At 46.6% G+C, this 26,278-nt stretch overlaps 1 protein-coding gene across 2 annotated transcripts; it reads right to left on the reverse strand.

Annotated features, from left to right (window-relative positions):
• Nucleotides 1-3,747: 3,747 nt before the first annotated feature.
• On the reverse strand, nucleotides 3,748-25,659 carry TEF (TEF transcription factor, PAR bZIP family member). Of its 2 annotated transcripts, none has more exons than XM_082751804.1 (5): nucleotides 25,380-25,659; nucleotides 15,403-15,726; nucleotides 13,726-13,946; nucleotides 12,946-13,157; nucleotides 3,748-10,989 (listed from the first exon to the last, which is right to left on the reverse strand). In XM_082751804.1, the coding sequence occupies exons 1-5, from the start codon at nucleotides 25,480-25,482 to the stop codon at nucleotides 10,968-10,970; spliced, it is 882 nt and encodes a 293-aa protein (XP_082607930.1). In that variant the 5' UTR covers nucleotides 25,483-25,659; the 3' UTR covers nucleotides 3,748-10,967. The 2 variants fall into 2 exon arrangements, with proteins under 2 accessions (XP_082607930.1, XP_082607929.1); XM_082751803.1 differs by lacking the exon at nucleotides 25,380-25,659 and adding an exon at nucleotides 20,840-21,140.
• Nucleotides 25,660-26,278: the final 619 nt, after the last annotated feature.

Below are 26,278 nucleotides of genomic sequence, written 5' to 3' on the forward strand. Positions count from 1 at the left end.
CGCGCTGCCCCATCGCCACCTGCCGGCGGGCCGCCATCATGGCGCCGCCCCGCCGCCATTTGGCAGCGCCCGCTCCCTCACGGCCGGGGTGCTCTAGGGGATCTCTTGCCACCTCTTGTCATGGGAAGGGACACCAGGGGGATGTTAAAATGCGTTAACCTATGGCTCAGGCCTGGCCTTGCTGGATAACAACGCAGGAGATGCCCTGAAAACACGTCTAAGCTCTGGTTCTTCCTCGCTGCCAGTGAAGACGTGGACAGGGGTGAAAACACCACACCTGGGCACGTCTCAGGATAGCTGTATTTGACAGCGGAGCTCTGGAAGGGCTGAAGATACCAATTCCCCCTGTCATCAAACAGATGGGCACAGGCAGAGGAAGCAGCTCTGCTTTTTTTGAGCAATTCTGCACTGTCAATGAAGGTGGCAAGCCCACAGCGTGCAGTGGCTGCTGCAGACCATGCTGTGTCCCAGCCCACAGGGCACTCAGAGGCCCTCACCAGGTCTGGCACCCCCACGCCAGGCTCTGATGGACACTTTCTGCCCCCCCAAATGGTGGCACACCACAACAATGTGATATTCATCCATTCCCAGGAACCATTTTGGGTCAGCAGGCCTCAGGAGTACTAAAAGTAGTGAGCTCTCCGTGTGGTGAAGCTACTTGTAGGGCACACGTCCTTGGCTCTGCACGTTGTCCTGATCTCACAGATTTTGGGGGGACTTGTGCTATGTGAGGCAGCAAGCACATAAGACAGGTCCTAGCCACCTGGAAGGCACATGCAGCAAGGCCAAAAACCTCATGTCCCACAGGAGGCCTGTAGGCTTGTATTTTGACCGAGTCAAGCTTAGCTTCAGCGCGAGATGGCTTTGCAAGTGGTACCTTTTCCTGGGCTGTAGCAGTGTCCCAAAGAGGAGTGTTGCACTGGAGCACCCACTGCTTGCTTAATTGAGGCCGCATATCAGTCTATGAGAATGCCAAGGAAGCTACTTCTCCTCAGTTTAAGCATTTCACATATATATAGATAACATATAATGCTTTAGGAGCAAACAAGCAGCCAGCAGGATAAAATTAACGCGCTGACTACAAAGACTGAAGCTGGCTGAAGCAGCTGCTCCTTGGGAGGAAGCAGCTTTTCACAGGCAGCTTTCTCAAGCACAAGCTGGCTGAGAAGCATAGTGGCATGGGCGTGCACAAAAGTCTGGAGTGGGGCAGTGCAGACATCTGGCCCCTCACTATTGCTGGCTACAAGGCTTCCTGCCACAGCGCGCTGCTTCTGTGGGGCTCACTCAAAGGCTTGCTGCTCCAGGGCTCAAGCAGGACTGGGTTGCTGAGCCTGTTTTCTCACAGGCTGGAAGCAAATTTCAGGATTAAGGCATTCAAGAGTCAGCTTTGACCTTATTAAACTTGTGAGCAAGCACAAGAGGGAAAAGGTACATGAACTCACTTCTTGCCACATCTGGAATACCGCCAGTGCGTTTCCTTATACTCTGCATAACAACCCATGTTGCCTTTTTGCTATTATTTCCTGGGACAGCCCTGCTCCACACACCAACATAAACGGCCAACCTCTGGCTTGAATCTCTCCTGACTGGTTCACTCCATTTCCTTCCATTGCCTTTTCATTCCTCAGCCCTGTTCGGGTCTCCCACGCAGCACTGATCTCCCTCCCCACCTCTCTCAACTGCCTTCTCCTCCTGGCATCTTGGGCAGGGCAAACAACAGCCTCCTGCTCTGAGGCCTCTTTCCACAACCGTGTCACCATCCCCTCTGTTTCCCCTTCCAGGACAGGTAGGTGGCTGCACTGTCATACTGCAGGTAGCGCTGGCTGGGGAGCCTGGTATATACACAGGGTCTCCAACAATGTTCCACCTAGCAGCTGGGATGCCCACCCTGATGCAGGTCCTGCTACTTCTCTGCACAGTGGGCTGCCTCCCAGCTTTGGATATCAGCAGGGAAGGTCTTGGTCAAGCCTGGTCTTGGTTGATTCCATTCTTCTTGTTTGAACAGGGCTACAATGCCATAAAATGACTGAAGGGGAATTCAGGGGCAAGTGGAAGTTGAAATCACTTTTGCCGCCTAGGCACTTTTGCCTCTCACAGCCCAACAGGCATCCCAGCTTTAAGAGTTTTATTATTTGAAAGCCACAGAAGATACTTAAAATGTTTTCTTCGCTGGACACATCTAACCATGTGCCACAACCAAGAGCAAATAGGAGCAGAGCAGGACAGAAGGAACAAAAAGGAACACGGTTTGAGGCCTGAGGTCTGCAGCTCCCCCTCAGCACAGGACAGGAAGGAGGCTAAGTAAGATGTTGCCTTTTTTCCATCTTTCAGATCACTAACAGCTACAAACAAGAGAAAGCACTTTCATTTCCTGAAGGGAACTAGCAATACAATGTGCAGAGTTGGCACATTCATCAACTCACCCCCCACCCACCCTAGAGAACATACAATCTCCCTGAAAAGAAGGCACTGCATAATGCACAACATTCATGCTGCTGCCAGCTGTCCTCATAACAGGGAACAAACACTGAATATCTTCCACTGATTCTAGTATTAAGGCCAAGAAACGCCAGGATACATCCAACACACCCTTGTATCCACTCAGTTTCTGCTGCAATTCCTTGATTTGGCCAGGTCACGTCCTTGACCTTCGGTACACGGTACAGGTCAGGCTCCTCCCTCTAAACAGCTTTTAGCTTTTATGCACAAATGGCCTGAGTCACTAATCATTCCGTGGCTCTGGAAAATAGCCAAAGAGCAGCAACTCATTTACACTTTCTTCCCACTCTGAAATTATATGAACTTATTTGCTAATCCACCACGGTAGGTTGCAGGTAGTCATCTTCACGTATACATTTCAAGATTATCCTGACGAACAAGAGGCCGAACCAGTCTTCATGGACCTTACACAATGCCTTGACTAGATACCTCTTCCCTCCCTCAAATGTCAGAAAATTATCAGTGATGAACACCCACGTGGATTAAATCCCTGCCTGCACGGTTGGATCAGAAATCCCATCTCCCCCTTTCGTCCTTCCTGTTTGAAATACGACTGCCTTCTTACCTGTGCCCCCCATCACTAACCATAAAAAAATGCTTTTAACAAAAGCAAAGAACCAAACTATCTTGCTGTATTTTCTCAATACGCTAAAACACTCCAGATGCACTACAATGCCAGTGATCTCATCTTCCCTGAGTGCGTAAATCTCAGGTGGAATTATTACAGACCATAAGAGGCCAAGGAAACTGAATACATCTTTCTCTGGAAGCTGCCCTTTCCAGTCAGACACCGAGCGTATAGAAGGCATTTCTTACTCCTCCTTTCCACTAGGTTAAAAAGGGAAGGAATGAAAAAAAACTGTCCTCATATTCAAGATTTATTTACTCTAAACTCCGCTTCTTCCCATAAAAGAAAGAAAACTAAGCTCTGATTATTTCAAGGCTGTAGTCAGCCCCAAAGTAACAGACAACACAAGGACAAAGTTTCTGCAGCTAACTACTAGTTGGGATTTCTCCCCCTACCTGTAAGAACTCAACATAGAGTCACTACAGGAGGACCGAAAATGGGGTGTGGGGGGGATAATAATAAACATTGCAATGTTTTTGAAATCAATTCATTCAGGAAAAAAAAAAAAAAAAGGTGGAATGGTATACCTGTTACTTTCACATCTACTAGTTAACACATGGGAAATAGCAAGAGACTAAACACAGAAAGTGGTAGATATGACACAGCTGATCAATTTTAATGTGAATTGCAGGTGTAATGCTGGCAGGTTGAGGTGTACAGCACACAGTACGCTATCTAGAGAACAAAACTACTGAATCTCAGTGTAGTGGAATATACATTTTATTTCTTAAAAAGGAAGGGTACTAACAGAATTTAATACAGTCAAAATTTTACAATTTTAAACAAAAGCTTTTCTTTTTCTTAAAAACCAGTTATGAGCAGAGAGGTGAGAGGATTTAAACTACTCACAAAATCCAAGCTGAAGACTTTGAGAATTCAAATCTGTGGTTTATACATTTAAAAAAGTGTAATAAATGGAAATATAAAATAATATCAACTCTGCAACAGTGAAATGCCCTTTCCTCATTAGACTGCTGTTTAAGCACCTTTATTTTCACCTATCAGCTGCCAGGAGTGCGTAGGTTTATGTACAAAATAAGCAGTTTGGGACAAGAGATTAATATATAAATTAAAATCACTTACGGCAATACAGTTTTACCCAGCCACTACACAATCTTTATTATCTCTTTCATTCCTATAGAATCTTTCAGTCAGAATGATCTCAAATGCACTTTATGGACTGCTTTGAAGAGCAGCTACATTTGTAGGAATTATTTAGACAACCTCAAGGAGTAAATACCCAAGAGATTAAGCAACTTAACACGCAGTAAAATTAAGATTAGATTTATTATCTTTATATAAATACTGTGCACATTTATCATCCCACTGAATGACTGGGACAGATCAGTGTCACGTCCGAAGCCAAATGCAATATTTCTATCCAAGAGGAAACAGAATTTCAGGCCAAATCTAGCAGGTAGGAGTTCCCTCAGACTATTGAGTTCAAAACTGAATGCCTCTGAAAAAGCTTTACAGGAACAGAATTTTCTGAATAACCTGCATATACGTTTAGCTATTTTATAGCCTAGAAACATGGGTGGGTGGGGGGAAGGAAGATGTCATCATCTCTGCCCACTACAAAAGGTGCTGTAGCTTTGTCATTTATGGAACGCTGCAGAAGCAGCTGACACCAGGTAGGAGACTGCTCCAGTGCAGCATTAGAGACAAAGAAGTTATGTTACGGCTGGAGAAGGCGTTACCACAGGCTGATCTCCTAGCTGAAGGCCATCGGACCAGTCTCCTCGCCACCTCCTCCACAACCAAGCGTTCATACTTCCTAGCAGACTGCTCACGATTCTCACTCCACTGTTGTTTTTTTCTTTTAACACAAGATAGAACAGGTCATGAAAGCTGATGAAAGTTCCAGCTGTGCAGCACCCAGTGAACATGCACTCAGCAAAACCTCAGGTCATTAATCACTTTCTCTCTCCAAACCAAGACAGGATACCTGTGTCAGCTGTGCACATAATACAACTAATGTATGTAAGATGTAGACCATCTAGGCTACAAATGAGCTCCAGTAACAGTCACTCTCACTGTTTCACTGCAACTTGCTGCAGTCTGAAGGATGGAGACAGAGCTGTTTAAGCCAAAAGAGAAAATACTTTAAAAAAAACTTTACTTTTCCTCAATCACTAAGTGTTATGAGTCACTTAATATTGCCACTTTCCAAACGCTACTCACAAACAACAAAATTAATTGGTCAGCTAATGGGGTGGGAAGAATAGTTATCAGTGTCATCAGTGACTACCATTAAAGAAAGACTGGACGAGAATCAGTTCCCTCAAATTCTCAGTTTCTCTGCTTAAGTAGCTCATTTTTTAAAACATGTTTTTCTCAATAGAAAGAATCACAACTAGACTAGAATTCCACAACATCAATCTTGGTTTTGATTTCTGTAGTTCTCTAGGAAAAAAAAGTAATCCCAAATCAAGCTACATGAAGCATTAACAATATTCAGGTATTACAATGGAAGCACTTATTTATTACTTCATAGAACAGATCAGTTTTAAAAGTGTATTTACATGTTCTAAGTTATACAAAATACAGTATTTCAATAATCATGTTAATCACCATATTTTAGACAACTTCACATAAAAGTGCAAGAGGATGCATCCTTCCATGATCCTGGCCAGTAGCAAGCAGCCACCTGCAGTGTTACAGATGAGAGCTGCTCTTGTGCTCCCTCGGGAAAACAAATCCCAGCATACCTTCTCACTGAGACATAGCTGCAGATCTAAGGAAACATTCAGGCAGGTACACAAGCAAAGTTTGTTGAGACCCACAGACCAAAATCACATGCCTTAATTTACTAGATGTATGTGAAGTACATTTTTTTTTTTTTTTTTTTTTACAGATGTTGTACAGCAAAGGGCTTCTGCTCATGCCTTAGTTGGGAAAATGAAGTAACAAGGGTTTTGGCTATGTAACAGGCACCCAACTTACATTTAATATGAACAGCCTTATAACTACAACTGACAGTGTGTTAAGGACACAATTCTGCAGCTGACTGCCTGGGCAGAGCTTCACGTTCAAGAACAGATCCTGTGAAATCCACATGGCTCTCTACTGATATCGGGCTCATCCCATGCAGAACTGATACCAGAATTGAGGCCTTAAAATATTGGGGCCTCAGATAGCAACTCCCTCATGACACAGCACTATCAGTTCACATGGGCAGCTCAAGTCCCAGTGCAACAGCACACTTTGCTCAAGCAACAGCAATTTTTTTCATGCCTTTCTGCAGTAACTCTCCTCCCTATCTGTATATTCCTTTCACTTTCTTCTGAACTGTGGAAATGAGATCAAGAAAAGGAGATTCCAAAACCTCAGCAAGTACTCTCTCCTCTATGATGCTAAACTCAGGGGACCCAAATTGCTATAGAACTGTAAACAGCAAGGCTTCCATTTTAGCAATCTGATTCAGGTCAGTATCTTGCAGTACTCTTATTTTCCTGCTTTCATTCTTTGCTGCACTTGCCAGGTATACTTATGGTTATCTCTATGTGTATCTTCCTCAAATGATTCCGTTTCCCCTGTGGCTGCTTCAATGTTAAGAAGTCTGCATTCCAAAAGGGACTTACTAGGGGACAGTATACTACCAAACTAAAAATAACATTCTGTATGACAAATCTGCATTATCAAAAATTAAAATATAATTTCTCAGTTAGCATTATATTAGCATCTCCACAGAAGCTTAGTTAAGCTTATTCTTTCTACCCTTTTCCTAGTCTTTTGTTGCACGTTTATCCATCTTCACTGTGTTACAGTGGCAGATATACACGTCAGAGTAATTACCTGAAAATCTAGAAAGCTGGCCAGTATCTTGTAGTAATGCAAAGGCATTAATTACTAGCATTAATTATTTTGCTGCTTATGGATTTAGATGCAATTTACTAAAAAAAGATTTATGCATTAAGATTTGCACTTCTCATCTTGTGCTTATTAGCAGAAACAGTAAGGATGAACAAAATCCTATCTGGGTTTTTATAAAGGTCCAAGATGCCTTCACTCTCACTAAAAATGAAGGCATCTGATCACAAGGAAGAAAGCCATGTTATGCTGAAGAGGTTTGCAAGGCTAAGCAGCAATATTGTCTTCTGTGCAAGTCCATTATTTCTACTGTCTTAAAAAAATATATATAGTCCACTATTTCTGCTGTCTTAAAAATATATATATTTCCCCTCCACACACATAAGTAGGCTTTTTTTTTTTTTTTTTTTTTTTACAGTATTCCCAAAGCTGTTGCTGTTAGCCTTCCACTATACCTCGCGACTTGAAATAAATTTGGTAAGATTAGTAGCAAACCTGCAGGTAACACTGGAAGTGATTTCTACAGCTATGATACCTTGGGCTTTCAAAAAGCACAGCAGGTAAGTGGAAAATTGTCCAGAATTACAGAAAGTGTTACCCAAAAAACCTGCAAAAAGCCATACAACGTTCTTAAAAAAATAACAAGCATTCCTTCTCCCAGCACAAGCTTATAATACATTTTTTTTTTCCACCCAGTCCACGCAGGAGTGAGGAAACAGATTTCAGATTGTCTGAACACCAAAAACTCTATGAATGAACAAGTGACAGGATCAGTTTACCAACATTACACCTGCAATCTGACGTACATCCATCTGATCCCAGCACAGAATGCTCCAGAGTAAAGCAAAGATATCCATAACTCCAGTGCTTGCTACAACTTCATGTTCACCACAATGGAATAAAGCTTTTTTTTCCCCCCAGTAGGAGTTAATGAGATCTTTGTTACTAGCTTCAGTAGGAGCAGATCGTGGCAACAGGTAAAAGATTTAACTCTTTGGGAATTTTTAAGTACAAAAATGCATTATTACAAGGAAATCTAACTGTGTAGATTAGAAGACTGTGTATGAAAACAATACTGCATCAAGTGTATTCATCACTTATTCATAGTCAATTTCTTCTGTAAAATAAGACAACACATTGCCAACATCTCATCAATGGTTTATGAATTTTGAAAGCTAGTGCTGTGCAATGGCTGCTTGGTTTGAATGTACACGTGTGAAAACTGCTCCCTTTAATGGCAATCCCTGCAGTGATGCCAAAAGGTGCATTCCCTTTATTCCCTGCCCTTGGAGATGGTCCCTTTGATGGATGGAATGGGGTACACTGGCATCAGGCACACTTGCAGCCTCTACAGAGCACGTCCCAAGGTTAGAGAACTTCAGACTAACGGTGCCAATTCAGCATCTTTTAACACAAACTGAGCTAAAAGAATATTGGTCTTACGATCACTGTGAGAAATGCATCCCAGTTATCACTTACAAACAGGATAGCCATCGTAGTCAAAGAAACATGATTATTAGATAATAATTCTGAAAGGAGCAGCATGCTCTGAAGCAGTAAGCTTGACTTCCTGAGACTGCAAAAACTGAGAAAAGAAATCAGCACTCCACATTATTATTTTTTGTCTGGAAATACCTACACTCCTTTTGTAGTTACTATCTTCTCATCTACCATTGGAGATCCTTCTTAAAAAAATCTCCCACTATAGGAGTTAAACCACACACTGAAGTGTTATTTTCCAGTTTTGCAACTTGTAGAGACAATCACAGAATGTGCAGATTTGTACTGTTCTACAGGGAAGTACAGTAATTTGCTAACAGTCTTCTGTGAAAGAAAAAAAACATCTAATGAACATCCACTGGTGGTTTCCATTGTATAAACTTTTGATACAACAGGAAAAAAACAATAGAATTGCACATACTACTCTCACCAAATATTTTGCTGTTAAAATAGCATAGTATGCTGCAAAGCCAAATCCCGTATACAATATATGTGTTTAAAAGATGTTCCTAAAGCAGTAAGACAGCAAGACCCAACTGAAGGACTAGCAACTCCTTGCCCAGTTACAATATACCTTAACTTTGATTTAAGCAGGAAGCATGACTTTTAAGAATAGCCAAAGCCAACTGAAAATTTAGAAGTGATAAATGGAAAAAGAGTTGCTATATTTACATGCTGTCAGTATTTTTAAAAAAGATTCATGGCATGGCCTTTACCACCAAAATAAAAAAAACAAAAAAAGTACTACCAGAAGTATCAGTTCAAATTTGCAATATTTGCTACAGGTAGTAATATATGCTGACATTTCAGCAACATGGAGTTAACTATTCACCTGTCTGAGGATGATACTCAAAGATCACCTCAGAACTTTAGAATTGCATGTTATGACTGTACACTTAATATAATTTTGTAACTAACAAAAAAGTTAAAAATACTTTCTTGACGTCAGAACATGGTCCATTAAAAATAATAAGTCAGTAAGTACATTTAACGTACATGCCTTTTACAAAGGTTATACCTTCAAAAAACTAGTTATGAATTCTGGATTTTGATTTTTTTTTTTTCAAATGAAGTTCACAACATTATTTGCTGTTTTCCATCTTTTTCTCGTTGCCTTTCTGCTCTGAAAAGGGTGGAATCTCTTGGGTAAATGCTAATTCAGAATACTTGTTCAATTCGATAGTGTCAAGCTTTGCTGGTAACTAGCTGTGCCTCAGTAGCTTGGGCACTTGTGCTTCTGAAAGCTTTTAGGATTCTTCTTCATGAGATGTATTCTGTTTATCGATCTCCAGGCATAAATACACTGTACTTTCACTCCCATCTTACAAGCTTCATCTTAGCTACGAGCAGGGCCCCATACCATCCCAGAAATGCAAAGTTATTGCTCTTAACCTTCCTAGATATAAATGTAGGTTGTTGTTAGGCTGATGAAGCTCTTAAAAAGGAACTTCCACCTACTTTCTCCATCTTCTACACACAGCAAACATCCCCATCAGCTGCTCAAGCTTTCGTCTACTCCTGCACACCAGCACAAGGGCCCTGATACTTCAGCTGGGCATTGTAACGCTGTGAAATCAGTGGCTGTTTTGGATTTATCAAACAGATGAAGTAGTCTTTCACCATCGCAGTTCTCATGTAGTCAGGAGACGGAAAACTGTAGCATGGCAGCTAATAGCCACTGTTTTGCTGGAGCTAATACTCATTTGGTAGTCTCAGACTGCCAAAAGACATGGGGATCAGCAGCTCAGACTAGCACCTTTTCCGTGATTGCTAAATCATTACAGAGAAATAGATTTTCTTTTAGCAAGAGACTATTAAAGAAATTGAGCCTTGAAAAAAGGGAAAGGCGGGTTACAGCAGTGTTTTTACTGTTACACAGGTCATTAGATATAGGTTAATTACCCCTCTTTGTATGGCACACTGGGGTGCTTTCTGGATTGTTTCAGTACATCTGCTGTATTTTTCTGCACTGGAAGTCTTACACATCACAGACTGCTGTTTTCTTGGTGTCTTTGATTCTGCACTCACAGTACTCCACAAGATGCTACGCTGTACCAGAAGTGAGCTGCAGTATTAGGTACAACTTACTCTACTGCAGAGGAAAAAAAAAAAAGTCTTAAAATATAGCAGTTCTTAATATATACAGACACTTCCATTTAAAACTCTCTATTTTCTTCCACTCAAGTGCCAAAACAGAGTCACTATTCACATAGGCTGTCAACAGACTTTGAGACATGAACTTTGAGCATCTTGACAAAACCCCAGTAAGCTAGCTTATTGTTGTAGTTCATAGTTACAGTGAGAAAGACAGATAAGAAAGCCATATACAGAATTAAAGAGACTTTGCACTTTTCATCATGCCCAGCCCTGGGTAGTTCAGATGGGGTACTTGCAGGAAAGCAGGCAGGCAGGGTCATCGTCAGTTGTTTGTGTTGGGACACCTCATAGATTTCACTGCTCACTCTGAAGACTGGCGATTCATGTGTGCTTTTTAGTTTCTTTGTTTTTAAAAGTCTTTAAAGTTGCATCACTCGGAATCAGATAAGTCACTTTAAACAAAGCAAAGTGTTAAGTGTGACAATTTATTTATAACATACTTCCCACCATCACCACCACACACCACCCTGTGAAAGAAAAACCCCTGCTGAAAGGGTGACAATTTTTCATATGTTTCAAAGAAATTAGACCAACGCTGCATGAAGAGCCACTCTGGTCAAATTAGAACATAACAGAGGGGGAGACAGATCAAAGCATACATTTACTTTAAGTGTTCTGGATTAGCCTGCTTCTCCACTTCTTTAAGAAGTCAACACACAATTGGTCTAAATTCATAACAATTTCCCCATTACGTTTAAAAGACAAGCTAGGCAAAAAGTCTTTAGAACCAAAAAAACAACCCTCTTTTTTTTTTCTTAGTATTCTTTTCAGATTTCAAGAAGGGAACTGGAAAACTACCCTCAACATCTTCTACCCCATGTTTACTCCCTAATGCAAGCATCAGCCCAGGAAGCATAGCCTAAAAGTTCTGACACAGCCACTATCTTAAATCTTAAGATAGCTTTCCTTATTAAGAGGACTTCTAGACAAATACTTCTTTTTAAGGCTTCTGGTTCTTGCAGTTGGAGGTCATGGAGAAGGTCCCACCATCACACAACATATTTTTCTTTTAACACCACATACTGTTGAAGCAGCGCTTGGTGCTGAGAATGGATTACTTCCAAGAGGGCAAGTCTTGTATGCTAATTTTGTAACAAGAAGCATGCTGGAGAGAGAACCAGCAGGCATGGAGAGTCCAGATATGTTGCTACACAGGAGATAGTGAGGTAAATTGTTCCTGTTTAGAGTGGGCGTAGCTTGTTCCATAGTGTATTCATGAGGCAAAGGACCGAAACAACAAAAAAACAAAAGCCTTTGTACAACAGGTAAGGTGCAGTAAAGTAACAGTGGCTGGTTTCTGTTTCTTATGCTTTGGAAAAAGATGGTTTAGTCCCTTTTTTAATTTAAAAAGGTACTAGCAATTCCTTAACAGATAGGCCTCAAGGTTCACACCAATGAGCTAGACCTCTTTTTCTAAATGGCATCATCTCTGTTACTCCTCAGCCAGGATGCACATGCTGCTTCATCAGCAGTTCAAGAACGAAGTCCCTCTTCAGGGGAAAAAGAAGGGGTGATGTAGGAACACAGCCTAAAACCTACAGCAAATTATTTTGTCCATATCTGTCAAGTGAGAGATGCCCTACTGTTCTCTATCCTAGGTTTCTGGAATTTATCAAGAATTAGAACCTACAAAGAGGTTTGAGCAGTATTTTATCAACACTGCACTAACTCTGGTCTACATAACACATTCATTACGGTAGAGATATCTCAATTTCCACAAGAGATCAAATATTTCCCTGTCCTAAAGACTCCTCCATCCCTCTTCAACAGGGACGGAGTTCTACACAACAGGTGCTTTCTAGTGCCTCTAAATGGGAGAGGAAACAATTTCATGATGCTGCCCAGCAACATCTATTTGTATCTTAAAATTATATTTTACAATTTGACTGGGGAGAGGGGCACACAGGTAGAAAAGAGCAGGAGGTGGTTTTTTTTTTGATTTAAAAAAAAAAAAGAAAAAAAAAAAAGAAGCAAGGACCAGAATCCCTTAGGCTCTTTCTCCATTTAAGAAAAGGAGATTAGAACAGAAAGCAAAAGCCCTGTCCCGTCAGGAGGGATCCACATATATTCCTCCAGACAGGTGAATCTGTTCTCTTGTACGACATCAGAAAGTGCTCTATCAGTGTTAAAAAAAAAAAAAAAAAAAAAGTTGTAACTATGGACACTAAGATTTTGGGCAACATGATCAGGAAAGGGCCTGAACAAGTTGTGCCAACAGATTTTTTTTTTTTTTTTGTATATATGCAAAATGGCAAAGCCTCCAAAACTTTATTTGAGTCTCTACAGAAAGCAGAGAAGTCTAAGAGGCTAAAACAAGGAGCCCTAACAATGAAAAGGGGTGTGCTTACAAGGGTCCGTATCTGGTCTCGTATTTAGAAACAATGTTCTTGCATCGCCCCACTTCCTTGCGCAGCTCTGCAACCTCCGTCCTCAGGGCTGTATTTTCTTTCTCAAGAAAGGCTGCACGGATTGTTATCTGATTCTCCTTTAATCGCCGAGCATCACGGGAACGCTTTGCTGCCACATTGTTCTTCTTTCGCCTTGTCCAGTATTTTTCATCCTGTAACAAAAATAAAAAAAGGAAAAAGATGCCAACCTGACATTTTATATCAGTTATAAAACCTGACATTACGTATCCGTTTATGTAAGATTTCATCCCCACACAAGTCTTGCTTTAGGACAAACAAAATTAACTCTTAGAACTAGGGAGATTAAGACTTGGCTACTGAGCTGTCCAACTGAAACGCACCCTTTACTTAGTTTCAATTCAGGAATGAGCTTCCATGCAAAGCATATCCTGTTGTCTGGGCTGCTTACAGCTGGATCACGCATAATGCTGGTCAGATACATGCACTGGCCTTCAAAAGTGCAGCTGATGAGTTTGCGACTTGATAGTTCTTCTAACTCCTGTGTACAGCACTTTAAGTTGCTCCTGCCCAGTAATTATCTCACGATATTAAGCCAGCAAAACAGCAAGAACAGCAGCTGACTTGCCAGTTCTATTCTTGGCAATGCTTTTGTCCAATCAGGTAGGTATAGCACATTACCTTTGTATGTCAAAGTGTTTGGTCAAAGAGTGAAAAACTTTGATCAAGCCCTAGAGAAGTCTGCAGTAATAAATCTGTTACCTTTTGCTCATCTGGGACAAAAACCTTCTTTGCTTTTTTAATCATCGGTTGTGGTTTCAGGTCCTCTTCAGTGAACTTGTGCTTGCGAGGATTGAAGAGCTCACCACCAGGCACACTGGACAGCACTAAATCAGCAGGGTCAGGGTTAAAATTCACCTCAACTTCTACACAGTCAGGATCAATGGGGCTGGGTGTATTTCGCTCATTCTGCAGTGGGGATTCTGGCAAAAACAGGAGAAGTTACAACACGTTCAGCAGGGTGAAGAGAATTAACTCAGAAACCAAGTTGGGCATCTACTATTTGCTAGTGTGTAGTGGCATTTAGTAGTATTATTACTCAGTATTTCTCTAACAGGTGCTCTCTTACAGAGAGAAATTACACGGTCCACGTAAGAATAAGCTCCAGGAACATCTGCCAGACTAACAGACATGAGTAGACAGATGTGGGACAAGATCTAAGATTTCCTCAGCATGCTTTGTGTACTTGAGCACACATTAACATTGCTGTGGCAAGCTTTAAGTAAGAAATTTGTATCAGCCCGAGTTTAGTGCCTTAGAAAACATCACGGAAACAAGCTCGCCCGAAACCTGCAGTCCCTCGGACCTTCAAAGGTCAGATAACTGCATTTCTAAAGGACTAAACAAACGTAGGTTTGCTAAAAATGCCATAGTATGCTATTTCCTTGCCGCATGGAAACAGAAACATCCCCAACAAGTTGCCTGACACAGCATTCATATGAACTTTATCATATTTATATATCACTTACAAACTTCGTAAATGTGAACTGCTATTGTCAGTGCAATTTGAAGTAGGGATCAATGAATAAGTCTTCTCATACACCACCTGGAAAAAACCCACACCTTACGTCTTACTGAAGGAGTACCACAGTTTGCTCTTCTCACAGGTTCTGAAGAAGGGGCCCTCAGCAAAATGCTTTCTGTAAACCCTGCTCATGAAGTAGCACTATGCACATTTACAGGCTATGATGTTTAAACTCTGGGTCTGGAGCAAACTGAGCCGCTAAATTCTTTAATAGGAAAGATCTCCATACTGCTCATGAAAAGTAGAAGTTTCCTAGTACCATTTAAGTACATAGTTTTGTTTCTCCATTCCCTCTTCAAAGCAACACAGAACACCAAACTGCATCATTAACAAACCTTTTCCAAAAGTCAGTTCTCCTGTTTCACAGGCTAGCAAAGAAGAACTGCTTTGTTATTTTTTCTAAGCATTGTTATTTGAAATACATTGTTAGCACAAGTTTACCCAAGCAGACCAAGCCAAAGCAGTACAAATGACCTGTCACAAACTCTCAACTCTGTTACAACATAACCTGAGCAACTACATTCACCACAGACCCAGCTTCCCACCAAATGAGCAACACCAAAAAAAGTAAATTCCTTATGCTGGCATTCCAGTTCTTCTGATTTCAAAAAGAGAATGAGACTGCAGACTCACAGACACTAATTCACTTTTCCAGGAGGGAGACTGAGGAAGAAGAGAGGCAGCATCTTCATAAATTGACAGACGGACTGAGCTCTAAATTGAGCACATTTTGAGCTACATAACCTGCTACAGCTAACACCGATGGGTTAGCACATCTCCTCTTTGATCCAATGAGGTACCTTTCGATAGCAGAACAACAAATATCCCTCAAAGCCCCACATTATTCCATCTACCTGTGCTGGAGGCTGCTTCAGATTGCTGGTAAACTGCAGTGGAAGAGGATGATGCAGGAGAACCAGTGGAAGCACTGGCAGACTCCTTTCCTTCCAGCTCAGCCACAGGCAAGAGTGGATTCTGGTTCAAATCCAGGTGAGTAGGGCTGGAAGGAATTCCGTTCTCCAGGAGGAACTCATCCAGATCCATGTACTCCAGGTGGAAAGACTCTCCATCATAAGGAATAGTTTTGTCCCAAATGGGCGGCATTAGGGAAGCCGAGACTGCCATAGTGCTGGCAGCTGCTGCCTCATCTTCCTCAAGCTTTATCTTCTTCTCTTTATCTGAAAGATACAAGTAGGTCACTGTACAAGCTGCAACACAGGACAGACCCAAGGTTTAAGAGTCAAACAAAAATCCCAGGAAAGGAAATTCAGTAAACTGTGGGTCACGAGGCAGAAATAATCTGAAAATGCAGATGTTGAAAGGCAACACTCCTTTCTGCTCAGTATGCAGCGCTCTGGCTCCCTGTGATGGCTGGACCACAGATATTTGAGTAGCCTTGCAGATCGATTATCATTGCTGTGATAACTTACCCAAGTGTGATATAACGCTGCATCTAGCTTATTATTCACTAGTCACTGCAAAATAGCTTTTGTTTTTAGAAACAGACTTGTCCTGGAAGATGGGGAAGTGAATGTCTGTAAGTAGGATTACAGTGGAAGCCATTAAGAGGACTCCGAGGAAGCAGAACAGTTTATTCTATACACAAGAGAAAGAAGATGCAGAAGAATAATTTAGATACAAAAAAGAGCAAAATATGGATTTTCAAATTACATTTGAAAATTAGTTCAAATGCCCACAGCACAGCAGAGACCCGGACCACTATTGTTCAGGATTTTAGATGCATTTCTTTCCCAAATGACTCAGCATGTCCACACAAAGTAATAGCTCCAAACGCTGTTCGCTATAGATAGCTCAGAGTACACACAATTTTTACTCTTTGGGGAGATGTCTAATAAGGCATACTCCCACACCCCACCCCCAAGCCACAAAAGACTGATGAAATTCTCCATTTACTATGCTACAGGGCACAAAACACAGAAAAATGGCTGTTTCTACGTTCCCCATAGCTACTGAATCTTAACAATCGTCTGGGACAGCCTCCAAGCAGAAAACTCAAGTTATAGAATAATTACATAATTTAAGAGACAAAAATAAGCTGGCAAAAAAAAAAAAAAAATCCAAGTCGTTTTCCTGATCCAGTTCTCCGTGTAGCCATGCAGTTCTACCAGCACTGCAAGGAGGCACTGCAGCAGCAGCGCCAGGGCTGGGACTACTCGAGCCAGCACTGCCATCAAAAGGAGTGGCCACCAGTTGCACCCATAGCAGCTGGGAATGGTGCCTTATCCCAGAAATGGACAGCTATCCGGTTTGAGGGATCAAGGGCTGCAGGGATGCACAGCGGACCAGTTGGGATCTCCAGTTTTCCTGACAAAACGCATAATCCTTTGGCAATAGGGCAGCGTATTGCAGCCAGCCTAGACCAAAGGAGTATTCTACTTTATCGGGGGTGGGAGAGAGGTGAAACTCTGCTCTAAATCAGAAAATCCTATTTATATAAAACCTGTTCTGATGGAATTGGCATTCCCTCTGCTGTTGCCTTAGCTGGTATAGAACTGAAACTGAAAGAGCTTTTTATGGCTTAAAGAACAGCACTGCCACACAAAGTAAATTATCATGTTAATCTACCATACTCTGAACATTTTATACAATAGAAGATTCATAAATTAAACTAAAGCATCTGAGAAAATACTTACCAGCCACAGGCTTGGGACTAACAGCAAGTGCCTAAAGAGCACGTTAAATTCAGACCAGCAGCTTCTGGATCTGAGCTCTGTTAACATCATGTCCTTGCAGCTGTGGGTCTTCCCCCTTGTAATTCCACACTGCTGCCTCCTAACTTTTATCTCCCAAAGCCTATCCCTGCCATAAACCTCTTTTTATTAACTCTCCTACCTTTTGCTTGTGCACAGCAAATGTGTAGGTTAACGGTCACAATCCAAATCAACTAAATGCTTCTAAATAGCTTCTACTTGAAGCTAGCAAGGAAATGGTGTCTGCTCTGCTTCACGCACAAAGATGATGTCACTTACTAGTGAAGCACACCCCACCAGATCACAATAGCCATTTTACATCAAGCTTCTCATTCTGGGATTGTGCATTTCCATAAGGTTTGCATACTGCCCAGCAAAACAACTGAGATTTGCACTGGGAATTGTGGACAGTATCCTAATAAGGGCATCACCAAAAGAAATGCAAGTGACAGTAACTTCTTTGTAAATCACTTTATTTTTTAATCAACGTGATAAACAACTTGTGAATGTTGAGTCAAAATGTCAACTAAAAAAAAAAATCGCTGCTTAGTCTTAAAAACAACAGTACTCCATTATAAACTATGCAAGTTTTAATACAAGCCAGCAGTGCTTTTGTTTTGCAACATCTCTGTTTGAGGCATTGCATTAGAAAAGAAACTTTTGGTAATTAGTAGACACAACATAAAGCTGGTAAGTGTTTTTCGGAAGATGGATGCCCATAGACTATACCGCTGGCACGTGTGGCTCTTAGATCTTTCAGCACGTTTTAGATGTGCACCATCATCCTGCTGTACTTCAGTACCCTGAAAAAAAAACCCTGTGGTCCTTCCAACTTCCTCCTGCTCTTGTCCCTAGCTCACACCAAATTAGATCCTTTCTTCACATGAGACCATCATTTTTTTTCCCCCTTTTGCTACACATTGAGAACTGGGCAAATACCAGGTCCCCAGTGCTGTCTTTGTTTAGTTGTGCTGACTCTCTCTCCCCCCTCACTTCTAACAGCAATATCTGAAACAAAATTAAAATAGCAGCTGTTAGCAGGTGTATCAAGTGCCCATGTATTTCAAACACAACACACAAAAAGATAAAACTGTCACATCATCTTTTTTACAGTAACATTTTCCCACTGGCTTTCTTTCAATTCATTTAATTTTTATTTCTGCTGCACACCATCCTGCTGGGTACACAATATCTAATGAAACGCTAATTAACTTCTTGCATCTTGAGGGGGAAGTCCCCACCTGCCCCAGCGCAGGGACCTGAAACATTAATTCTCTGAAGATATTTATAGGGTAAACAGGTATTACCTGACAGCAGAGCTGCAGTATCCTAAGAGGCTCCATTTGCAGTGATTCAAGGTCACCCTGGTAAATCTGGACTGTAGTTCTACAGCTGGTAGCTCATGTCCAATTTAGCCCCCTCATTCTGCTACCGTGACCTATTAACTAGCCCATATGTCTGCTGTTAAAAGAGAGGTTACTAGTTTATGTGAAGTCATTTCAGCAACGAAAACTGAAGGTTGCGAACGGTTGGAAATGCTGGTATTTTGGCCAAAAGCAGCAACCTGCAAAGAGCTTTTTTTTCTACATCCTCGATTCTCCTCAAGGAAAGGCATGGCGTTTTGGCCACTACTATCAAGTGCCACCCAGCCACAAACAATACACAAGCTTTTTTGACAAACTTCCCCTTCCTTGACAATATATCGTCCAATTATCCTGCAAACACTGTACAGAGTAAGGCTGCTGCTTCCATAGACCTTCAGCCCCACTTGTGACAGTGCAACAAGCTGGGTTATAGGGTCACGTATTCCTGATGCCCATTATGTGACGGTTGTTGAGGCACTCCTGCCACAGCAGCAGGCAACTGGTGATTAAGGCATCCTTTGGACTGGAGAGCATGCAGCAGCTCGTTATTAACAGGAAAGACCTACACTCCTGCTCCAGAGCATTAATTTCTTCCCTTACCCCACAGATTTTTGTTTTTGTTGTTATTACTTTTATTTAACTCGTGCACTACACATGAGAACAATCTGCAGCAAGCACCGTCAGATATACTCGGTGCATGGCAGAGTATTCAAGACGATGGCATTCATTTGGAACTGGATGCCCTCCTCTGTTGCTCAGAAGGATTAGAAAGCCTGCTTGCTTACTGGGTAGTCAAATTACCCAAGGCAGTTGGAAAACCCATAGGTAGCTTGTGCAGACTATAAATGGACACAACTGCAGCTAGTTGATACCGTTTCTCTCAAAATAATATAGAAAAATTGGATTTTGTCAACAGGCATGTCAGGTAAGTGGCACAGGGCCCTTTCTCAGAAAGCCTGCTGAAAACACACCGCTTTTAAGCAAATCATTAAGCCTTTAAAATGTATTGCAAAGGAGCAAAAAACACAAGGAGGATCCTCTGAAGTCAGTAATCCCAGTTCTATTTACAAGGCTCTTATAAAATTAAGAGTGTCTTCCTGCTAACACAGGTGTTTCCCCCTAAGTCTTGCAAATACACAAACAAGAAAAGCACCAAGAGATCAAAAAACCAGAAGGCAACGAGTCTTAAGCGTGAAATGTTATAGTACAAGCTGGACTTAAAGAAGTCCACAGAGAAGTTTTAAGAATGAGCACAGTCTGAACTTCACCACAGCGTGAATGGAAAGGGGTAATCAAAATGCAACAGACCCACTAGCGAACTTGAGAGAGTCACGCTGTGCACCTCCCCAAGCTGGAATGGGGTCATCTGGTAAAAGGAAAAGTATCAGATGTTTCTAACTTCAAAACAATGCAAGACATGAAACTTGTGTTAACATTTTACACCTGCATACGCTAGATGACATGATGCTGGACAAGTCCCCCTGTCCCAGCCAGCTACCGCCACAGCTTCCAGACACTAACTTCAGTTGTTCCTGCTAGCGCTGTCACCTCTGAAAAGGACTGGGTGAAGCCAATAACCTCGGCACCCCCATAACATTGTAGATTCAAGGTTCTGTGCACTGCAGCATCCCGTGCCATAGCAACAGGGCCAAGCATTTACCAGCTGCTGACTATATATATATGTATATATTAGGCAGAAATTAGAAAAATATTTGATGGAGCCAGAAGATGAGCACATTTACATGGTGCTGGGTAATGTTAGGCGTACAGTCAATGGATCTTGGTTGGGATCCTGACTAGGAAAGATCTCACCAACCTTGCTGGCGCTAGGGTCTGTGCTGGATGTGATGTGCTGAGGCTCCCCCAAACTACTGCCAGCCCTAAAGCTCCTCACTGCAAGGCCTCATTTTTACGAGACGCCAGCACGCTGGGCCTGACAGCCACGGAGACAGCCCCGACCCCCCCTCGGGACCGAACCGAGGCTCGGAAAGGCCCCGCCGCTGCCGGGCGAGAAACCACACGGCACCGAGACACGCAGGGCAGCCCCGGGCCCCGCGGCCGGCACTTCCACGGCGGCCGCCCCGGTACCGGCGGGGCCCGCCCCTGAGGCGCGGGGCGGGAAGGGAAGGGAAGGGGGGGGGGAACCGGGAGGGGGAGGAGGAGGAGGAGGAGGGGAAGGGGGGCGCCGCGCGCTCCCGCCGCCCCCGCGCGCTCACCCAGGCGCGCGTCCCGCGGCGGGTTCTCCATCAGCTTCTTCAGCACCAGCGGGAAGGTCCCGGGCAGGCCCCGCTGCTCCTGCCGCCCGCCGGCCCCCGCGCTGCCCCCGGCTGCCGTGGGCTCCGCTCCCCCCCCAGCCGCCGCCGCCGCCGCAGCCGCCGCCGCCGCCTCCTGGTGCGGGGCGCGGCCGGGCATACTCCCCGTGAGGCGGCGGGCGCCTGCCGGGCTGCCAACGGCTGCCAACGGTCGCCAACGGTCGCGGCGCGCGGCGGCTCCCCGGGCCCCGACGACGAGCGCCGAGCGCCGAGCCGGAGCGGAGACGGCGCGCGAGCCGCGCACTGCGCACGCGCGCCGCCCGCCTGCTTCAATATTCATGAGCGCCGCCGCCTCGCCCCGCCGGGATTGGTCCCCCGGCGGCAGGCCCCGCCCACCCCGCCCCTCCGAGGCCGGCGCGGGCACGCGCCCCCCGCCCGCCGGGGCACGTGCGAGGGCAGGCTCCGCGCGGCTCATTTGCATGCGGGGCCCCGCCCCTCGCACCGCCTCCCGGGGCGCTGCGTCACCGCCAGCTGCTCCTCGGGGCGGGGGGGGGAGCGGGGCGGGGGGTGCGCGCGTGGGCGGAGAGCGCCGGGGCCGGTGGCGCATGCGCAGAAGCGATCGTGCCCCCCCCTGAGGCGACCGTTAACGGCCGGGGGCTGAGGGGAGGGAGGCGGCGGCTCCTCAGCGCTCCCCTCAGCGGCTCCGGGGGCCTTGTCACGGCAGCCGCCCCGCTGCTCCCGGCCGGGGTTTAATCTCCCGCTGCCCTACATAGCGGTGAGAGGCGAGGAGGGGCCGGGCGGGCTCCCAGCTCTCGTGATCCGCCGGTTCTCCTCAGCACCTCAGCGCTGGGCGTTCAGCCCCCCCCCCCCCCAGCCGCGCTGGGATTTAAGCTGCACACACGCAGTACATTTGGCCGAGTCCAGCCCCGAGAGCGCAGGCAGATGCGGAGGAGCTCCTGCAGAAGGAACGAGCTGACAGAAGTGGCTGGCACCGCAGCTGCAAGGCTTCTCCCGGTGGCAGCCGCTGCCTCTTGCCGCAGCAGGGCTGGCCACAGCAAGCCTGCTGCAGAGCGGTGCGTGAGGCCAGAGGAAAGGGTGCGCAGCCTCCCTCTGAAAGCCCAGCAGGGCCACGCATGCCAAGGCAGGGACGTGCCCCTCATGCGGTGGCAGAAAGGGGCCCGCTTCCTCCCGCGAGACGCTCCGACGTTGGCTTGGTTCAGCTGCCCCTCCGCAAACCTCCCTGGCAAAGGCTCCAGAAATAACTTGGGACATTTTGTTTCAGTTGCACTGTACAATGTGATCTGCCCCTTGCTAATAAACCCCACTGGTCGCTGAGCCACAAAATCAGGACTGAATTCCTCTTCGCGTGCCCCAGAGAAAGAAACCGCTTGGAAGTTGCGTGTGGTAGGTGCTTCCCCCGTCACCTTTTTGCAGCGAGGATCGGGGGATGCCTCCATCCAACCTGGGCAGACAAGGAGCCCGTGCTATTTGTGTGGACGAGGCAGAATTTGCTGCCTCCTTGGCAGGGAATGGGTGACGCAATGCCTGGGCACATGCTGCTTGGAAAGAGCCACCTTGCCAATGTAGGAGGCTGGAACAGCACAGGTTAACGCATCATTGCAAGGGGGTTTGGATGATAAATCCAGCTGCAAGCAGCACGCCGAACAGGTCATGCTCCACTGCCCGGTGTGCTCCGGGGCTGCCACGTGCCTTCAACAAGCTCCTTCTGCCTTGCCAAGCTCAGCTGGCAGAAGGAACGAGCACATGCGTGGGGGAGAGATGCCACTTCACACGGGGCAATGAAAGGCAGATGTCAGACCACACATAGAGGCAGCGCACACAGCTCGGCGAGGGGCTCGCAGCGAAGCTTTTATCCAGTGAGCAGCTAAATGGTAGGTGGTAACGAGGACGTGACCTAGCCAGGCTGGGAGGGAGCAGCTTCTAGGAACAGGGTGAGGGGACTTGGCCAGAGCAGGGCGGGCTGTGGGCTCCCCACTCAGCTGCAGCTCTCTTGGTTGCTTTGTTCCATTGTTGTTGATGCTGGAGGCCCCCGGGGGTGGTTGGGGCTGTGCCTCAGTGCTTTACAGAGCTCCTTCAAGGAACAGGCTCCGTGTGCATCCCCCTTGCACATGGCAATGGCTTTGCTGGGTAATGTCCATGCGAATGGAGGTTGTTACCACGCTCAGCGGCCTCTCCTCCAGGGCTTTTCCCTTCAGACCGACCGTGTTCTTTCTCCAGCCTGTTTCCACCCCGGCTCAGTAGGTGCTGAACGCTGAGTTCACGCCACACCGCCCCTGCCTTGTGACTCTGCCTGGCGAGGGTTTGGCCTGCAGAGTGTTAGCTGCTCGGCCTGAAGGCAGGAGTTCCTGGGGTGCATTCCTGTGGGTTTCCTCTCACAGCACCCTGCCCGGGCACCATCTGCCCCGCCAGCAAGGAGGGAGGCTGCTCGAAGAGCTTTTCCTCGCTGCCTCAGGCTGGGACTAGGGATTTGAGTCACTGCCAGCACAAAGTGGACGTTGCACCATCAGCTAATACCTTCTTGAGTTGGGTTCTGCCTGGGTTTTTACACTTTTTATTGTGCTCTGCAGCTGAGAAGGAAGAGAGGAGGACAATGTGAGGAGAGGAATGCAGCAGCCGTGGCTGTTGCTGCTGTTTTTGTTTTCTTTTTGGGGGGGTTGGGACAGATGATGCAGAACAGCCCAGCTTTGATGCAGCAGGGAGGCAAGCAAGAAGCAGCCCAGCACTAGGCATGAGGGGAGGGGGGAGGGACACGTACAGCAAGCCCCGCTGGGAGGTTTGAATAGCAGAACGCATTTCTGGGAGCCAGCAAGCCCAGAAGAGGGGTGTGTAGGTACGGAGACCCAGGAGGTGAGCGCTCAGCTCTGCGGGAGGAGGGCCACAACGGGAACACCGGCCTCAGCAGGGAGGCGGCATCATAAGGACAATGCCGAGGGTTACGGGAGGTGATGCTAAGAGGCAGGGTGGTCCTGGAACCGAGGAAGAAAGCTGCCACAAAACAGCAGCCTCAGCTGCCAAACAAGCCACATTCAGCTAAAACTAAATCATTCCTTCTGCAAATCATTGATCCCCCCAGCCCCCACGCCAGCTCGCCAGACAGATCAATCTCGCCAGCGCTCCTCCCTTGGATTAATTCAAGCCACTTGGCTGTGGAGACCAGAGGTCCCGGAGAGCCAGCCAAACTTCAGCTCAGCCACAGCAAGGCTCTGCGCCACGTGAGCCTCCCTTGGCCATCACCACCTCCTCCCCGCCAGGTCCGCTTTCCACCTGGGCACCAGTGAGCCCTGAAATCATGCCCTGGTCCCAACACTGGTCACAATGAGCGATCCGCAAGCACGGCGGGTAACGGGCAAATTCTCGGCGAAGGGGGGAGCCAGCTCGCAGGTGGCAGCAGCAGAGCGACGGGACAAAATAAGCCTCTGGGAGGCGTGGGTATTTCCCCTTCCCCTTTCCCACTGGGAGCCGTGCGGGCACCACGGGGCTTGCTGTGTTCCAGCAGGTGTTGGCAGCTCCTTCACCACCACAGCAGCATCCTCCTCTCCCATTGGCGCCCCGGGGGAAAAGCAGGGCTCCCCTCCGCACCGCGGGTCTGGCTCTCTGCTCCCACCCTGGGTCACGCTGTGCCTCGAGACTGCCGAGCTGGCCACGTGTCCTGCCGGCACTTCCCTACCCACCAGCCAGCTCGGCGCGTGTTCGTTTCTCTGAGTCCGACTCGCTCATGCCTAGACATGAGCTTGTTGTGCCAAGGTGTTCCCACACACCGCACGACAGCCAAAAAGCAGCTTGCCAAGGGCATGTGGCATCCTATCCAAAACCGGCGAGTTACGTGATGGGCGCCTGGAGCGCGCCCAGCAAGAGAGAATCGGTCAGCCCAGCCTGAAAAACCTCCTGGGTCATTTCCACTTGTTTTCTCAGCGGCTGCACGGAGAGCGGGAGTGCCTAGGAGCACAGAAGTGCTCCTGCAAAGCAAACACAACATTCACTTTATTTTGTTCCCCAGCTTCCCACGGAGAACCAACTGCAGCATCGAGCACAAGGTCTGCACGCAATCAGCCTGCTCCACGCCAGCCGGGCTCCCTGGGCAGCCCACGTCTGGGGAGCTGCAGCGTCTGCGGGCTGAGCCATTGGGCAGCGTGGATGGAAATCCTGGAAGTTGCTCCTAGGCGAGCGCAGAGGTCTGTGCCCAAGCCTGCTCTGCACACAACGCTCTGAGGGTTTCCAAGAAGTAGCTGAGCGGAGAGATTTAGAGGATCAGGAGCTCAGCACTCCCGCCTGATCTGTAATCAATCCATCGCTGCTGCTTTTCCTCCTAGCTGCACTACACGCTCCGTGCCAGCGCTCCCCGACTCACTCGGGCTCTCGGAGGAAACACACCCTTGAAAAACTTGCAGCAAGCGAGCTCTTCTGCCCCCTCCTCGCCCCGCAACTTGACGAGGGGAAGCAGAAAGCAAAGCAGACACCCGAGCACGTGTTCCCTCCATCCTACCTGTCATTTTGTTGGTCCAGGGTAAGGAGTACTCCAGCAGGGACTTCAGGACTTCCAGAAAGTCCAGGGCAGCGGGGCCCCCAGCGCTGTTGCAGCTTGACATGTCCTGTCCCGGGACTGATTTGCGCGGGTGAGGGAGGGCCGGGAGCGGGGCCGCCAACGCCGCAACCCGCTCGCCTGGGCGTTGCAAGAGGGGTTCGGAGGCGCCCGGAGCGGGCTTGCCAAACAACTCCTCCTGAGAAAACCCAAGGAGGAAGGGAAGCAGCCTGGCAGAGATGCAGTTTGCCCAGCTGTCTTCACCTCCCCCACTCCCGCTCTGAAGTGGCCAATTGTGGAAATAGCTTGCAGCCTAGCAGGGCTGGGCCGGGCTGCTGGCCAGCATGGTTTTACAGGGCCCCTCGCAGCCAATCCGACTGCGAAGAACTGGGCCAGTTATCTAACTTTGCAAAGGCAGCACCCTTTTCCTTCCCAAGGTGTTATAACAAATACACACGTTGTGGAAAGGGGAAAAAAAAAGAAGCGAGCGCACAGTCAGGGGTACGCACATCGGCTGCGAATGCAGCAGCGAACCGATCCTCTCCCCCAAAAGGGCTCTCGGGAGGCTCCGAGGAGCTCCGAGCTGTGCAGACCGCCTCCCAGAGACGCACACGCAGTGCCTGCATCTGCCTGCTAACTTTCCAGCTCTCTGAGAGGCAGCCAGCGAGCGTGTTTGTATGATGTAGCACTTACTGCGTGCCCCCGCTAAGTCCCTGCTGATTAGTAGCTTAACGCATCTTTCTTAAGCCTGCGGCAGCCCCAAAATGCAGGATTTCTCCTCAGAAGCGACAGGGTCTTTTTCAGAAATCCAGCAGCCTCCTCTCGGAGCGGTGATGTAACGCCGGCGAGTTCATGCACCCCGC

This window comes from Aythya marila (assembly GCF_965140915.1).
Source record: "Aythya marila genome assembly, chromosome: 1".
In the NCBI taxonomy this organism is placed as follows: Eukaryota; Metazoa; Chordata; class Aves; order Anseriformes; family Anatidae; genus Aythya; species Aythya marila.